The sequence below is a fragment of the Anas acuta genome, chromosome W (assembly GCF_963932015.1).
Source record: "Anas acuta chromosome W, bAnaAcu1.1, whole genome shotgun sequence".
Lineage (NCBI taxonomy): Eukaryota > Metazoa > Chordata > Aves > Anseriformes > Anatidae > Anas > Anas acuta.
The window spans coordinates 28,871,163-28,887,808 of record NC_089016.1 but is presented as its reverse complement, the minus strand read 5'-3'; the positions used below and the strand labels follow the sequence as shown (position 1 = coordinate 28,887,808).

The 16,646-nt window shown below is 48.7% G+C and overlaps 1 protein-coding gene across 22 annotated transcripts in view; it reads left to right on the top strand.

Moving 5' to 3' along the window:
* Positions 1 to 16,646, top strand: part of TCF4 (transcription factor 4) — a 173,145-nt gene that overhangs the window by 152,628 nt on the left and 3,871 nt on the right. For 16 of the 22 annotated variants that reach the window (XM_068665507.1, XM_068665506.1, XM_068665510.1 and 13 more), the window contains 6 exons: positions 1,862 to 2,065; positions 11,695 to 11,830; positions 12,336 to 12,498; positions 14,682 to 14,911; positions 15,353 to 15,510; positions 15,753 to 16,646. The exon at positions 15,753 to 16,646 is cut by the window's right edge and continues 3,871 nt beyond it. In XM_068665507.1, coding sequence (XP_068521608.1) covers positions 1,862 to 2,065; positions 11,695 to 11,830; positions 12,336 to 12,498; positions 14,682 to 14,911; positions 15,353 to 15,489 — 870 coding nt within the window. In that variant the 3' untranslated portion in view covers positions 15,490 to 15,510; positions 15,753 to 16,646. The remainder of the gene's footprint in view (positions 1 to 1,861; positions 2,066 to 11,694; positions 11,831 to 12,335; positions 12,499 to 14,681; positions 14,912 to 15,352; positions 15,511 to 15,752) is intronic. The other 6 variants (XM_068665515.1, XM_068665504.1, XM_068665503.1 and 3 more) reach the window with 1 other exon arrangement.

The following is a 16,646-nucleotide window of genomic DNA, read 5'->3' as shown; positions in this document are numbered from 1 at the left end:
ATTTCGTTAGCAACTGCTATGCCCTCGGACTTGATTTTGCCACCCCTCAATTCGCAGCAGGGTGCCCCGTGCTCTAGCTCTCGTAGGCTGGTTGGAGCTGCAGCTGGCCAGGACCTCCTGCTTGCTTTCACGGCAGGGGATGCAGTACTGAAACACCCCGAAAAGGGAACAGTGCATACAAAAAGAGGGAACGGTGAAGAGGCAGGTGGCATGTATTGAAGAGAAATAGAAAGCAGGACAGAGCGTGGTCACCGTCCGTCAGTCCCACGGAGTTGGGAAGTGAGAGCAGCCAGCGTGGCAGCGATGGTCTCACCGGGAGAACACGAAGGGCTGAGCTTGAGGGGAAGAGTCAGGGGCCGAGCTGGTGATAAATGTTCATCTGACAGATAGGATTGAAGGGATATCAATAAGATTTGTTATCTTTTTTAATTGAAAGATTAAGTCACGCATTAGGACAGAGGAGAACTTTAAAGAACCCGATACCCTCTGTCTCAACCCTAGCAGCTGGTTGTCGGTCTCAACTGCAAGTCTAGAAGGTTCCAGCGGTCGGTGCGAGATGCCTGACGTATCGTTGGGTGTAAAATCAATGGTGCTGAAGTTTTAAAGTGTCCTTTGAAAAGAGAAAGCAGGTAATTCCCAAGAGCACAGTGCTAACCCACCTAGTGCTGGGGGATGCGGCAGTCCGGTGGAGTTCACTGGAAAATTTCCAGGTTCAGGAGTTAGCAGGGGTTATTTTTTCTGCTCGAGCATGGAAATCCTTCCCGTGATCGACTGTGGTGTTTTCTAGGCTGTCCTCTGGAGGTTTTTCAGTTACCTTGTGTTTTGGAGACCAGTGGGTCGGTTAGGAGATTTGCTTAAGAGATCCATAAGATCCATAGATCCATAAGATCCGTAGAGCTGTGTCTATTTTCGCAGTTGAAGCTCCGCAGAGCTCTGGGACTGTCCTGCTGAGCTCCTCTCCTATTCCTTGAGTGGAAATATTTCTTGGAGTTGTTTTGGCTGAGCAGAAAGACGACAATGGAAGGAAGTAACTCAGGACAGCAGCAGCCAGGTTGCTTCAAGGAGCTCCCCGGTGCCGTAGCTGGCGTTTGGGATGGTCGGAGAAGCAGGGAGGAGAGGTGGAGGCTCCTGGGGCAGAGGGAGGTGGTTGGGTTTCACAGACCTGGTGGCCACCAGGGTGCACCTTCAACCCCAGTACCGTGCCCATGGGGTGTACCGGCCAAGTCGAGTGCTTTCTGCTGCTGGCACCAGAGGTGGAAAGGGATCCAGGGTGTGTACCTATAGGGGAAAAACCCCAGCAGTGTGAGGGACTGTGTGGCCTGGTAGTGTCTCCTCATGTGTGATCCTGTGCCTAGATGGGGGGAGGAAAAGCCCGGTTAGAGATTGACTCAAATTAGAGGGATATTTGTTCCTTTACTCCTACTTCTTTTTTTTTTATTATTATTATTATTTTTTATTTTTTTTTAAAGTATCACTAAAACTTTTCAAAGAACGTAGAGGGCAACATATGTACTGTAATGATTATGTTCATGAGGAATCATTGAACCTGTTTTGCCCATGAAAATCAAAGCTGCACTCGTGTTACCCATGCTCGCTCCTTCCCCGCGACGCTATTTGAAACGTGTCCCTGAGGAAACAAAACCACTCCTGTAAAAAAAATAAATATATATATATATAAAATAAATAAATAAAAGCGTGAAAAGGGAAAAAAAAAGGAGAAAAGGGGTTGAGAAGGCAGGCCTGGCTGCGGGTGACCGTGCCCCCCGTTGCCCCCCGCGCCCAGCCCTGCGCCCGCCTCCGCCGCTGCGGGGCCCTGCGGCTGCTGACGCTGCTCTCGCTTTTCTTTCTCGCACGCCCACAGCAAAGCCGGATCGAGGACCGCCTGGAGAGGCTGGACGACGCCATCCACGTGCTGCGCAACCACGCCGTGGGGCCCGCCACCGCCATGCCGGGCGGCCACGCCGACATGCACGGCTTGATAGGGCCCTCGCACAACGGCGCCATGGCGGGCCTGGGCTCCGGCTACGGCACCGGCCTGCTCTCCGCCAACAGGCACTCGCTCATGGTAAGATCTGACAGAAAACGGGCCCGGGGGAAGGACGAGGGGATGTGGGGGCTGCTTAATGTGTGTGCGTGAGGTGGCTGCGGGCCCCCCGCACGGCCGCCATTTGATTTGCCCCTCCTGACGTGGAGCGGCGGGCGGAGGCGTGAAACCTTGGGGTTTATAAATCGGCTTTTCGTGCCCAGCCTGCACTATGTAGAGCCACTGTCTCACACCGGTCTGGAAATGCCTTTCCTTTCATGCTGTTAAGATTTCGGGAGCGTTGCGTTTCGTGTTTGGGCAGCTGGGGGCAGATCTTAGCGCAAGGCAGGCAGGGCTGGAGAAGGCTCAGAGAGCAGGAGCTAATCCTGGCTTTGTGTTACACTTGTGCTTAAATCCGGGGAGAGAAAGTGGCTCCAAGTCTGAGTCTGAGCTGTTCACACTCAGTGTGGCTTCGGTTTCACTCTGGATTAAGTGGCCCCTTTGTAGCATCGAGTGGTCGGTGCTCAGCAGCCTGCTCCTTCCTCATGCCGCTGGCTCTTGCTTGTGTTACTGAGTCCCAGCTCCATCCCTGCTGCCATAATGCATAGTGTCAGGTCCATGTGTCACCCTGACAAAAGCCTCTGACCCGTTCTGTGATGTGCTGTTGGGATTTCCACTTCCATGGGACCTTAAGTACACCCTTATGTCTCCAGGGCAAACGCCTTGCACTTGGAAAAGGAAATATCTGGCAGCTAATTTCCTTTCATGTGAAGGAAAACCGGGTCTCCTCAATCTTTTTTTTTAAAGTATACTGAGGAAAACCATCTAACGCCACGCGTTCGGGTCTGCAGACATCCTAAAGTCGCTCAGTGGACGTTAATGACAAACTAAGCGTCCTGTAGGAAGCTGAACCGAGCTAGAAGTGTGATTCTCATCAGGATTAGAGGGCAAACTTTGTTACGCTTCGAAATTTCGTTCTCGAAATAGAGTTCTGTGTGGAATGGGAGAAAGGGCCGAGGAGTCAGCTGGCAGCATTTTCAGATGGTTCGAGGTATTTAGGTTAATTAGGACTGGGGGAAAATATGTGGGAATAGGAAGGGACTCGACAGATCCACGGCCAGTTAGCTGCCGTGGCGTTGTGGGAGGACTAGGCTTGATCCCCGTCTCATCCCACATACTGAGGGTAAGGCCGAGCAGATTAGAAGAAAGAATTTCAATTAACCATATACATCTTGGGCTCTATTCAATTTGGGAGGAGGGCATGTGCCTCTGTGAGGGTTGCCTGGAAATTTCTCTCCAGTGTGCACGAATCATTAAAATAAATAAATGAATGAACGAACAAATAAATGAGACCTGGTGAACTGAACAGGAACATGAGAAAGGACACCAAGCCTGATGGAATGCCAGGATATGCCTCGATTGTGGACTTATACACACACATATGTGTTTTTATGCCTTACCTGGAGTTGGTCTGTTTTGGTTTTCCCGTCTTAAAAAAGTGTAGGGGGATTAGGAGAAGTTCGGTGACAAACAGCGAGAGTGCTTGCAAGCACGGAAGGATTTTCGTGTGAAGGGAGATTGAACAGATTGTGGTGATTTTGTTTAGAAAGGAGATGAATAAGAGGAGACATAATAGAGGTACGTCGAATAATGGATAGCATAGAGAAGGTAAATCTAGCTCTTCTATTCATCCTTCCTTATAATTAAAGAACAAGGGGACATTCAGTGAACCTGACAAAAAGAAATACTTTTTATTCAACACACAATGACCTGTGAAATTCATTGCTCCAAGATGTAATCAAGGCCAAATGTTCAGAAGCATTCCAAATAGGATTAGACATCATATGGAAAATGCAAACATTTAGAGTTTGATTTGACAGGATTCAGACAGGATTCCTCCTTTTTTTTTCACAAGGAGAAAGAAAAAAAGAGAAAGAAAGAAAAACTTTGATGCCGGAGCGTGAGGCAAGTGCTCGGGGAAGGCAGGAGCTTCTTCTGGTGGCCAATTATTTGATAATTGCCGCGTCCTCCAGGCTGCTGCACGCTGGTGATGCCCCCAGTGCCAGGCTCTGTCGTGATAGTCAGTTAGGTGATTATAAAATAATTAGCCCCAGCGTTACTGAGAGCCTTGCTTTATTCAGCACAGCCATTCCTGCGTCCCGTGGCGTTTCTCAGGCAGCCCAAAAGAGCAGAGGGGACGGCTCCAAAAACCCCCGGCACACCCCAGCACCCTTAGGGGCAAGATTTTGGGGGTCAGCCTGGAGCCCAAGGCCTTGCTGACTGAGATCTGCTGTCTCATGGAAATCAGAATAACCCATCCACCTCCTGCTTTCCCCCTCTGAGGAAAAGTGGGATTTCCAGATATTCTCACCCAAATACTCTTGACAGTTCTCCCCTTCATGTTTGTCCACACACAAGCTAAATATCAGCCCATAGATTTTCAGCTCTGAATGAAATCGTTTCAGGTTATTAAAATGTAACATCAGTTGCTGGAACCTGAGAAACTAAAATAAGTTTTTATTATTATTATTATTTATTTCTTATTGGGGCGTCTTTGTGATAGCCTCTGCTCCTCAAGAAATTAAACATTACTAGAAGTGACTCTGAGCGAAATATCATTAAAAGCCACAACTGAGCCTGTGCCATTTGCAGATCCCCCCCCAAAAAAATGTTAAAAGTGTTAACTGAAAATGGTCTGGCAACAGGCTCCGAGAGGTAAAAAGATGCTTTTTCAGCAGCTCGCTTAAATCCATCTCCTTTCCCCTTCCCCAATAAAATTAGCATGAACCAGACATTGTTTTGCTCTCTGTGGCAGTTGCTGCGAATTCACAAAAGGAAATTCTAGATTGTAATTTAGCTTGGCCTCAGGTAATATGTTAAATACACTTGGGATCCATATAATCTAAGATTTGAGTTTGTACAAAGCTATTTTTTCCTCCAGTGTTTAAACAATACTGCTTTTAATGAAGAAATCTGGCTTTATTAAAAGCCAGATCTGTGACTTACAACTGTTGCTGCATATCTGCTCTCAATCAAGAGAAAATAGTTTAATTTTTGTAGCTTTGTTCGCTTTGCATATGTTAAACCGATGCAACATGCACCCAGGGCATCACTTCAGAGAGGGTTTGTTCCATAAATATGTGCTCCTCGCCGAACTACCAGATGTAGGTGAAGTGAGATGGAAGCAAACAACAACAACAACAACAACAGGGCGGCGACGCGAAATGGAAGCGGTCGCAAAAATACGCTCAGATTTGGGGTTTTTGGAGAAATTCGCGTGTCCTGGCTTGGAAACGTGGATCCGGGGGGGCTCGCGCTGCTGTGGTTTCGGAGGCGAGCCCCTGCTTGTTTCTCCAAAAGCCTCTGTGAGATCAATAGGTGGGCAAAGCAAGTAGGATGAGGGGAGTTGGAAGCCAGATACGGTGCTCCGAGGGCAGTGCTCTTTCTAAAAAATGAGCCGGGCACAAGTTCCCTGAAAAAACACCAGTCTGCCGAGCTCCCAAACAGCATTACTCACTGTCTGAAACTGTAACTTGCGCGAAGGAGGCAGGCCGGCTAATTTCTTTTGGAAAACTGGGCTGAATTTGGAAGCAAAACCAGAAGAACAAAGGAAATAGTTTGTGAGTGGAGTCAGGCTGAAGTTAGCCTTTGACCATTTGATACATTCCACGCTGAAAAGGAAGTCGAAGAGGGGGGGGGGGGAAAAAATCCCCAAAAAAAAAAAAAAAATCAAGGAGGATACTGGTAATGTTTTCCACATTTGAATTTTAATACATGAAACAGGCTATAAAACGCTGGCCAGCTGCAGTAAATAAAGTAGCAGTGGGAGGTATGGACCGGAAACTTGTACAGAATGTGCTGGTGGAAATCTCCTTGCCCACCGTACACCTTCGGTCGCTGCCTTCGGCCCCGGGGTAACTCGAGCCCGGGGATCCAGCGGCCCTGTTGTGCCCTGCACACTCTCCCCAGACAAAAAAGAGGCAGGGGTAGGGCAGATGCTGCTCCCCCGTTGAAAATATGTGGATGGGGTGCTCCGCTTTCGGGGGAATTAGCCCAAATTTGCAGCTGCGTAGCTGCAAGCAGCATCCTGTTGGCTACACGAGCCCTTTGCCGCAGCGAGCTCTGACTTTATTTCCCTCCCTAATTTTTTTTAGCAGCCTGGTAAGGATTTGAGCACTTGCTAATTTTGAGCAGGCCCCTTTCTAAGCTCTCCTTTGACTTGGGCGAGCGGCACACGTTTATCCACACCATTTCTAAAGGAGCAAACGGGCTCCTCGGGTACCCCCAGAGGGGGCGCACGGCGAGGTGGGTCGGATTGAGGGGGCTGCACGGGGAAAGGGGGCGATCTCTCCTCTGGCAGGAGAGAAGCAGGTTCAGGTTTCCCGTCCCACAAGGGCCCCGCTTCTGCAAACACACGTGTGCGGAGCTTTATGGCCGCGGCTCGCCCCGCGGGGACCGCTGGTGAGCTTGAAATGAAGCACACGCGCGAACAGGGCCTGGAGATGTGGCAATTAAAAGGCAGGTAGAAAGCGAGCAGAAAACAACCCTGGACACCCATAAAGAAGCTTCCATCGACTCGCTGTGGATGTCGGGTTAAAAATCCGGGTGATGCTGGCTTTGTTTCCGAGCTTCTCATCATATTTCTGCCCCCAGAATGGTTTTTACGGCACAAGGAGGTAAAAGCTTGGAGTTTTTGCGGGAGCTGCCCGTCTCCAGCTCTCAAGGGCATGAGCTCAGCAGATATTTTCGGCTTTCCCCGCGAATTTCCTGGCTTTTCGGTAGTTCCTGTTATTTCAGGGGTTATGCAGATCGGAGGGATTTTATTGGAACATTTCACATGAAATTGGAGCAGCCCGCGCCGAAACGCTAACTTTTACACGGGAATCTTCGCAGACACATGTTTCTTTTGTAGCAGGGCATGAAGGGATTGATTAAAATCATTATAAAACACAAACTGGTGCACATTCTTTTTAAGACAGTGCTTAGAAGTCCATCAGCTCGCCTGCGAGCTTCACATGAGGGCCCACAGGAAGGGAGCATGCTCGTGTATATTTTTTTTACATCCACATTAAATTAACTTACGGAATTTTCCACCCCTAGGAATTAAAGTAGCAGCTCATGAAGTAACTCGGTTATGTCATTCATACATAAACAAAAAAGAGGCAAGCAACTTGGCGGTGTTTAAAAGGCGAAATCTGGCTTTTGCTGGTGTTTTTTTTTTTTTCTTTTTTTTTTTCTGATTATCTTTTCATCTTCTCCGTTCTCAGCGCCGCCGTAGCCGTCGCATCTGTTGTTTGTTTTGCCTCGCCGATGGTTTTTAGCTAACAGGTATCACGTCCGTCGAAAAAAAATAAAATATAAAATAAAATAAAGGGGCAGAATGACCTTACCGGGATAAAATCTGCCACGACGGGCACCAGTGTAGGGTTTTTAAGGGAAGTTTTCTGCCTAATTGGCTGCCAGTCCTGCCACCCCACAAATTACGGCCTCCCTATCATATTTGGGAGCGGTTTTTGAGGCCGTAAAGTTGGTTCTGGCCGATATTGAAGCGACACCTCCTTCTGGAGAATGCCGCCCTGGGCACAAGGGCTTCATTCATTCATTCCCCGGCAGCTAATTAGGCTCATTGTTCAAACCCCGTGATTCGGGGCTCGTCCACTCTCCGGCCCTGGGTTTCTCCTTGTTCCCATTATGGGACGGGCTTCCCAAAGTGCCCGAGCTTCGTGAGTCGATGAAGAAGAGTTCATATTCTTAATCCCATACTCCAAGCCCCTTTCTATCTCCGGCTCCGAGAGCTGCAAGTTGTTTTTTTTATTCTGGAGAAAAAAAAAAATTGAACTTTGCTGTTTTCCTGATTTAATGCCACTCCTAATGTCTCTCTTTTTTTTTTTTTTATTATTATTAAATCCTTTCTTTTGGCTTTTGATCTTATTTATAGCCGAGCCACCGGTCATATGGAAGCTATTATTGTATAGCGTGGAGATGAAAGGCTGCGAGGCAGTTAAATAAGAGGGAATAATTTGGCCCAATAATGCACACGTACAGTGAGAGGCCATTTGTGTCGGCGTGCCCCCGCGCCGTTCCCTTTTTAATATCGCGCTGGGGCTTTCGAAGGGCTTTGCACAAATCTGCTTTCCGTCAGCCTTATAAATTCTGACAATATTGAACACATGTTAACATGCCTCACCTTCCAACTTTGCTGCCGCGTGTTTTTATTTAGCTAATTGGATAACACGGGGTCATCAGTTGGCAAAGCGCAAAGCCCCGCTGCTCGCCGCGTCCCTTCCTTCCAGGAGCTGCTCAGGAGCCGCCCCTCGCTCGGGAGCATCTGCCAGCAGGTGATCGCTCTTCCTTTTGTGCCATCGTGCTCAGAAAGTTCATCAAGCTCATCACGCCAAGGGTTAACCCTAAGGATCGGGGGTGCAGGGCTCCGAATAGGAAACCTTGCCCCATTTTTTACAGCTCCTTACGCTTCCCAAACTTCAAATGCCCATCTGCGAGCGATAAAAGAAGCATTTTGTATGGCCGGTTTTCTGGATTTTGGGTCAAATGGTGGCTTTTCGTGCTCTGGGGGATCAAAGTTTCCATCTTCATACACACAACAAAGATAGAGGGAGGTAACTCAAATAATTCACTTGATGCAGCACTTTGGGGCGTGTCGGGTGACCACGCAGGCACATCGCATCTTCTCTGTAGGTTTCCCAAAACCCGAGGATCTTCCCAATTTGCCTGGCATCCACAGGTGAGCCCACAAGAGCCTCCAGCCCCTCTGCTTTCAGGAGGCAGAACCAGAACTACTGCTACCCAGCTCTACCACGAGGTGCTGAGTGCTCCGGAGTGGATTTCCAAGCATTTTTTAAGAGCTTCCCATCCACGATGGAGACGGAGATAGCGCAGGTAATGCAAAATGCGCACAGACCTGTGCAACCAGAAAAACCTGGCGTTTGTGCTGAGTGTCTTCACCGTGCATAAAAAGAAAGCAGGAGGTAAAAGGAGACGAGCTCCAGCCTTCTTCCAGCGCTTGAAGAGTTGCAAAATGTACGTGTGTGAGGTCAGGATTTCAAAGAGGGCAGAGATTTGCACATCAACAGCCCCGTGTGTACCTCCCGTGCGCGTTCCTGGCTCCGCTGTTGCTTTTGCTTTGGGTCTTATTTCCACTCCGATCTGCTGAGTGGTGCAGTCGGGGCTGTTTGAGGAGATGGAAAGGAATCAAATATTAATAGGACTTCAAAGCGAGCTTGATTCTCCAAAGATAAGTATTATTTATAGGTCTGCACTCCTGGGCTGGGGGGAACGATGTGTATCTCTGCTCCACCTCGGGGCAAGGCTGGTGCTTGGACAACAGACAAACCGGCGGCGCTGCTGGCTGCGGAGGGGGAGCAGGAAAGGCAGCATTTGTCCCCAAAAACGCATGGACCTGGCTGCTTTCGGCCCCTGAGGTCTCGCATGGGGCAGTTGGAGCTGATGAATCTCAAAACCCACAGCCCTTCTGGATAACGACGTGACCGAAATTGTAGGAATAAAGTATCCGGGAGAATACTCCATGGGAAGGCAGTATCGGGCAGGGATAGTTCGTATCGGGCAGATGGGACACATGATGCTCGTGGTTACCTTCTAGATCTCCTGAGAACCTAAAGAAGGAAAAAATTGGGTTGTTTTTTTATTTTAATCAGAACTTTTTTACAAAACATGAACAAAACTTGGTCGATACATCAGCGGTAGAGCGATGGTGACCCCGTAGCACCTAGTTTTGCCTCGGAAGTCAACATTTGAGTTAAAAAACCGTCCCTACTGTTAGCCTTCCATCGTGATTGCTGCTTCTGCTTCTTGATGTGATAAATCAGAGGTCGTCCCCCAGCAGCCAGACCCAGGAATCGAGATATCCAGGCTGTCTCGCTCCAGGCTGGACCACCCAGCTCGAGGCATCCCGCGGTGGCCGTGGTCCACAGGAGGAGCAGGATGGGGTGCTGGCAGGCTCTCGGGTCGCTCCGTCTGTCTGTCTGTCTGTCTGTCTGTCTGCACGGAGCGTGGCTGGAGCCCAGGGAGGCTTGCAGGAAAAGGGAGGGATCCGCAGCGAGACCTCGCGGCTGTCGGAGCGGCTTCACAGCTTCCAGTCGCTCTCCGGAGCGCTGTTTGAAGGCCGGTGGTGGTTCTCCCAGCAGAAATGTTGTCATATGTTTCATTGTCGACCTCTGATTTAAATGTTTTTCATCTTTTCTACAATCTCAGAAGAATTTAGATGGGTGGAGGCTGCTGGGGGTCACCTGGGCGAGACCCCCGCACCCCGTGGGGACACCAAAGTGAGGGCCGACCCCCTGGGTAGACCTGGTGGCCCTAGGTCAGGCCCAGCCCATGTCACTCATACATTTGTGACACAGCGGATGGGAAAAGCACTTTTTCTCCTCAAAAAGATGCCATTCTGACTGTATGGTGTTCAATCCTTCCAGATTTAAGGAAGGAGAAGTGCAGACCCCCAAGCACACCCTCGTAACAAACCTTCCTTCCTTCGAACCGAGTAACGCCGCTCCCCGTCCTTCCTTAGCACGTCACGTTTTTAAAATTACAGCGTCTCAACGCGGAGAGAGTTTTTGTCTGTGCTCTTTTACACTTGGCTTTCGGTTATTTGCATTTCGTCTAGTAGTAAAAGATTTTCTCAAGTTCCCCTTGGCAGGATTCCCTTTTATCTTCCCTACTGCGGTCTCGACTCGCTGTTAACAATTATACCATATTATCTTGTAAGTCTGATTAGAAACATTCCCCCATCTTTTTTTATCTGCCCGAGCGCTTCACGTAGGGAGAAGAAAGAGAGATTTACAGCTGGCTGCTGGCTTCCTCAGCCACGAAAACCCCTTTCACACCGCTGTTAGGGAGGCGCACACCTGAGGAAGACCGGAGCGGGTAGAAAATCCTCATGCCTGTAGCTCTGGACACGGGGTACAGACAAACGGAGCTTTGCAGCTCCAACGTTGCCCTTTCCTGGCTTTTTTCGAGCTTTTTCTGACAGTTTTGCTCGTTGGCTCTTCTCCTCAGCCTCCTTGATTGAGGAAGGTGGGAGGAGGGGATGGGTTTGCAGCCCCGCTGATGGCACTGCCGGAGGGTTTCATAAAACCTTCACGGGGACATCACCCGGAATCAAACCCGCTGCCCCTTCGGCTTTGGGGCTCGGTGCTTCATGAAATGGGGCTCGTTTGGTCCCGGCTGCCTGGCCCCCGTTGTCAGAGCCTTCTCCAGGCTCTTTCGGGACGGGGAGGAACATCAGGCCCGCCAAGCCCGGCCCCGAAACGCCAAGCGGGATGCCAAGTCGCAATCCCTGCAGGATTTCCCGCCGGCAATGGGGGAATTGCGAAGCCCGCAATTAAGCATATGGGCATTAAGATAATTGTCAGATCTGTTGGCGGACATGATAGAAGACAGATGGGCGCCAAGCGGCGCGCTCGGCGAAGGCACCCCGGGAGACGCTTTGACGTTTTACCTGCCTGAGCCGCTCGCTCGCCCGCCTGCACGCCCGGCCGGGCTTCGGCTCTGCGGGCTCACGGCGCCCTCTGGCGAGGCACCCAGCCTCCCAGCAGCACCCTAGGGCAGCAGCAGGACCCTAAGGCTGTAGGGTCGCAGCCCCCGTGGTCCCATTGCAGGCTGTCACCTCTCACCACCTTTTTTTCCTCTGTCTCCAGGTCGGCGCCCACCGCGAGGACGGGGTGAGCCTCCGCGGCAGCCACTCGCTCGTGCCAAACCAGGTGCCGGTGCCCCAGCTGCCCGTGCAGTCGGCCACGTCCCCGGACCTGAACCCGCCCCAAGACCCCTACAGGGGTGAGTACCACCGGCAGCAGCCCCATAACACGGGGATCAGACCCCACACCTCGATCCCGCGCATCGCAGAGTGATCGGGGTTGGAAGGGGACCTTCAGGGTTGCGGGGTGCACGGCAAAAAGATGTGAATTTAGGGTGAAAGGCTGGATTTCCACCACAAGGCCTTTCCTCATTCATTGCAGCAGAGATACTTGGTGTATTTGGGGAGGAATGACATATTCAAGATTTTTATTATTTTTTTTAAGATGAGGGAAAACCTAGGGAGTGATTGAAGAAAGCAGCTAGGCGTCGGTGAACTATTCCTGAAGGCTGAGGAGCAGAACAAGACCTCAAAGCCTCACTGAAACCTGTTTTAGGGCCTTCACACTTCGCTCAGTGCCAGTTATTTGGGGCTGCACACACGGGTCACCCTTCAGTGGGCAGCAGGGACGGAGGATTTGGCCCCAGATCGCTCCGATGTTTGCGTGAGCAGCGTTTGACAGCTCCTCCGTGTGTTTTCTCCCAGGCATGCCAGCTGGACTGCAAGGGCAGAGCGTCTCTTCAGGGAGCTCCGAAATCAAATCCGACGACGAGGGAGACGAAAACCTCCAGGACACAAAATCTTCCGAGGACAAGAAACTAGAGGATGACAAGAAGGATATCAAATCAATTACTAGGTCAAGATCTAGGTAACAGTATATAATAGTGTCGCTTCATTTAATTCCTTTACTGGATTTTGATGAAGTGAACAGCACAGGAGGAAACTATGAGGTTTTTTCCTGGCAGGTAAAACCACAGCCTAAGTGGAACAGAACGGCTGTCCTGGCAGTACTGAGCACGTTTCTGGTGCTTGTACTCCAGGACTTCCTCAAATTTGAACAATTCACAAATTTGGACCCCGACCAAGTTCTTCACAATCTCTAAAGAAATTATATTTTGCTAAAATGCATTAATTATACTGCTATTCCTCTCTGCCCTTGCTTGCAAACGGGAATGCAGTACGGATTGGCGTCTTGTTAAAAACGAGCCCGAAAGTCGAGCACACCTGCATCTGAGCTAACAAACCGTGTTCTTTGCTTTTACCTTTCAAATAAATCCGTCGTACCATGTCCTCAATTTCTGCAAGCCTCTGGAGCTGTCTAGGTTGAACTGGAAAATTTGGTGGCATTGTTACAACAGATGAGGATCTGGCCCTCCTGTCGTTTCTGGAAGATGGGATGGGCAGGAGGATTCTCTCCTCCTTCGAGGCTGAGATGCTTAGGAAAGGCAGGAGTGTATCGGGACTGCTGGTGGGACAAGGCTTGTTCTGCACGTTATTTATACATTTTTGGAAAGCATCACTTAGCTTTATTGTATCATTTGGGAGCTCGTGGCCATGGTGAGCCCGAGCAATGTTTATGGGCACAGCAAACACGAACCACCTAACAAAGGACAGGCCTCAGCTGTCCCATTTATCCTAAATTTCCTCGTCTCACCTGCATCTCAGCACACCTGAGGTACAGCTCAGGAGTGCAGACACTCTTTAGCAGCACTTGAGTCCCAAACTACCCAGCCAAATTGCAAATAAGGCTGAAATTCTGTTTTATTTATTTTAATTTAATGATTGCGAGTGGCCATGCCTTACTGCCTTTTCTCCTTCCGTGTCTGCTTGTCTGTGCAAAGGCTGAGACAAGGTAAGAAACATCTGAGCAGACATTTTGCCACGGAGAGAGCGCCGAAATTCTGACCTCTCAAGCCTGCACACACTGATTTTTAAACTGTTAGTTGCATTCACATCTCGTATGACCGGAGAAAACATATGACACTTGAGATTCTCTCCGAATAAATGTGTTGGAGTAACCATAAGTGAGGCTTTCATGTCCCTTTCCAACCTGGGAAGAAGAAAGGAGCTTGATGCTGCTGTAAGGTGGTTGTAGTCCCTGTTAATTCAACAATTACACCATCGCTTATGCATATTTATACGTGCTTTGATGCTTTTGTAGGCTAACAGTTTTGCTTTTAACATGCTTGCAGCTCTAAAAGGTTACTCCCGATATTTAGTTATGTATCTAAATCCGTGTTGTTAGGGCTGCTGGAAATTTATGACTCTATTTGCATAACCAATTCAAATTACATAGTGGCAGTGACTCACCAGTTGATGTGTTTTCAATTTAAAATCATTATTTCATCTGGCTGGAAAGCCGTTTTGTTGCAGAAATGATGCCCAAGTTCACCGTGGGGCTCTCTGCAGCCAGCAATTCCTCCCGTGGCCGTTTGCCCGCAGGCATTTCGGTGCCCGGGCTCTGCTCAGTGACTGGTGGGCTGCCTGCCCCCACCAGCTGATAGCGGAGAAAGTTTTTTTCTAAAGGACAGTCATGCTGTAGCTTCTTTATATTTTGGTGTTTCTGCTTTGACCTTCTCTCCGGTCCTTGTCTGGGTCACCCGGAGATTGTCTGCTGGGGGGCCACGTGCTCTATAACTTGAGCTGAGTAGATCTCAAGTCTTACATTCGGCACAGAAGAAAGTCACAGAAACATAAAAAGTGTCTCTCAAATATAAAAAGGGTTCTCAGCATTTGTCACGACTTAACAAGCTGAGGTATCGAGCGTGATAAAATATATTATTGAAAAAAAATCTCTAAAAAACTCTCTTAATTCTCCAAAGTGTCTTCCTTGCAGAATGTAGAGGTTGATAACAAACTTTACTCAGTGTAAAATTTAAGGGGACTGAATTTTGCCCAGGTTTGCTGGAAGAGGAACAGCAAATATCTATATCTTATAAGGTGTTTGACTGATTTGTAGCCCTGTTTTTGTCAAAATGCTGTTGAAAATCTTTTTGACCCTGCTTGTTGCCCGCACCATTAGAAAATGAGGTGTTCCTTTTTGTCTCCCAGCAATAACGACGACGAGGACCTGACACCCGAGCAGAAAGCCGAGCGAGAGAAGGAGAGGCGGATGGCCAACAACGCTCGGGAGCGCCTGCGCGTGCGCGACATCAACGAGGCGTTCAAGGAGTTGGGCCGGATGGTGCAACTCCACCTGAAGAGCGACAAGCCCCAGACGAAGCTCCTGATTTTGCACCAGGCTGTGGCTGTCATCCTCAGCTTAGAGCAGCAAGTCAGAGGTGAGTGCCGCCCGAGTTTGGGGACGGCTGCCCAGGGGCACCCGGTGACACGGAGCGGCCCCAAGGGACTGCTGAGCACCACGAAGCACCGTGGGGTGCTTGTGTTTGCTTGTGGCTCTGGCACCGCAGACGTTGGCGGCGATCCTCGGCAGTCTCGGTGCGTTTTACATTCTTCAGCAAGCTCCAAATTCAATATTAAGCTTGGCCGCTCCTTCGCAAAGCCCAAACACGAAGGGATTTGCAGCGATTGTGTACCGAGTTGCACTGCCTGCATCCCGGCACTTGACCTGACGGGGCTGCATCATCCGTTTCAGTCCCCTGAATTCCTGCAGCCTGACTTTATCGAGTCACTGAGAATGTTTTCAACGCACGTGCAACGTCAAAGCCAGCCTGATATAAAAGCCTGAATGTTTCACATCGTGTTTTGCTTCCATTCCACAGAAAGAAACCTGAATCCTAAAGCAGCCTGTCTGAAAAGAAGGGAAGAAGAGAAAGTCTCTTCGGATCCTCCTCCACTTTCCCTGGCAGGACCCCACCCTGGGATGGGAGATGCCTCCAATCACATGGGACAGATGTAAAAAAAAAACAAAAAAAGGCAAGTTTTGTCTGCAGCAGTGCCCAGGTGCTCTCCAAACACCCGCTCACGGGGAGTTCAGGCACAGAGAGTCCCCTGGGCTGCTGGGGGTGGGCAGGTGGGCGAGGGGCACCCTGTATAAACTGGCCATCAGGCCAGCAGGCTTGATGCCAAAGCCACGTTCAGATCAGCTGTTTAGAGAGGATTTAGTGATGTGTATTCATCTATCCTTGACTGATGTGGTTTTTTTTTTCACTTCTTTCGCAGGTCCAAGTTGCCACATTTCTTCATTTAAACAAGAGACCACTTCCTTAACAGCTGTATTATCTTAAACCCACATAAACACTTCTCCTTAACCCCTTTTTTGTAATATAAGACAAGTCTGAGTAGTTAAGAATCACAGACGCAAGAGATTTCAGCATTCCCGAATTATTAAAAACAAGACAAAAAAAAAAAAACAAAACAAACAAAAAGTGCAACTTGAGGGACGACTCTCTTTAACATATCATGCAGAATGTCTAACGCAGTATGTTACGAGCTGTAAGTGCACAGCCTAGAGACTGAATGGCAATCTTCTCCACACTGTGGGACAATGCATTTGTGCCTAAACTTCTTTTGGAAAAAAAAAAAAAAATATAATTAATTTGTAAGTCTGAAAAAAAAAAAAAAAAATATTTAATTTAAAAATTGTAAACTTGCAATAATGAAAAAGTGTACTTCTGAAGAAAAAAATGAGCGTTTTTGTTGGTGTGCTAGACAGCTAGTGTTTATACTTACTGGATATTAAAAGGGAAGCTTTGCTGCCCAGATATTTACAAAACCAGCAAACGTCCTAATGAAAACTGAAGTGATGACATTAGCCATTCCTTAGGGTAGGAGGAACAGATGGATCTTATAGACCTATGACAAATATATATATATAAATATATATATAAATATATATTAAAAATTTAGTGAATATGGTAAGCTTTTGTTCATTTGTTTCAGACTTTTTTGCTCCTGTAAAAAAATAGTACTGATTAACTTTTTTAAAAAGAAGATTTTACTGTAAATAAGGATTTTTTTGTCTTATTTCTGTCCCTCTCTCCCCTGTTTTTGTTATTGTAACCTGTAGTGCCAACTCTGTCTCTGGAGGGGTAGTGCAGGAACGAAACGCTGACC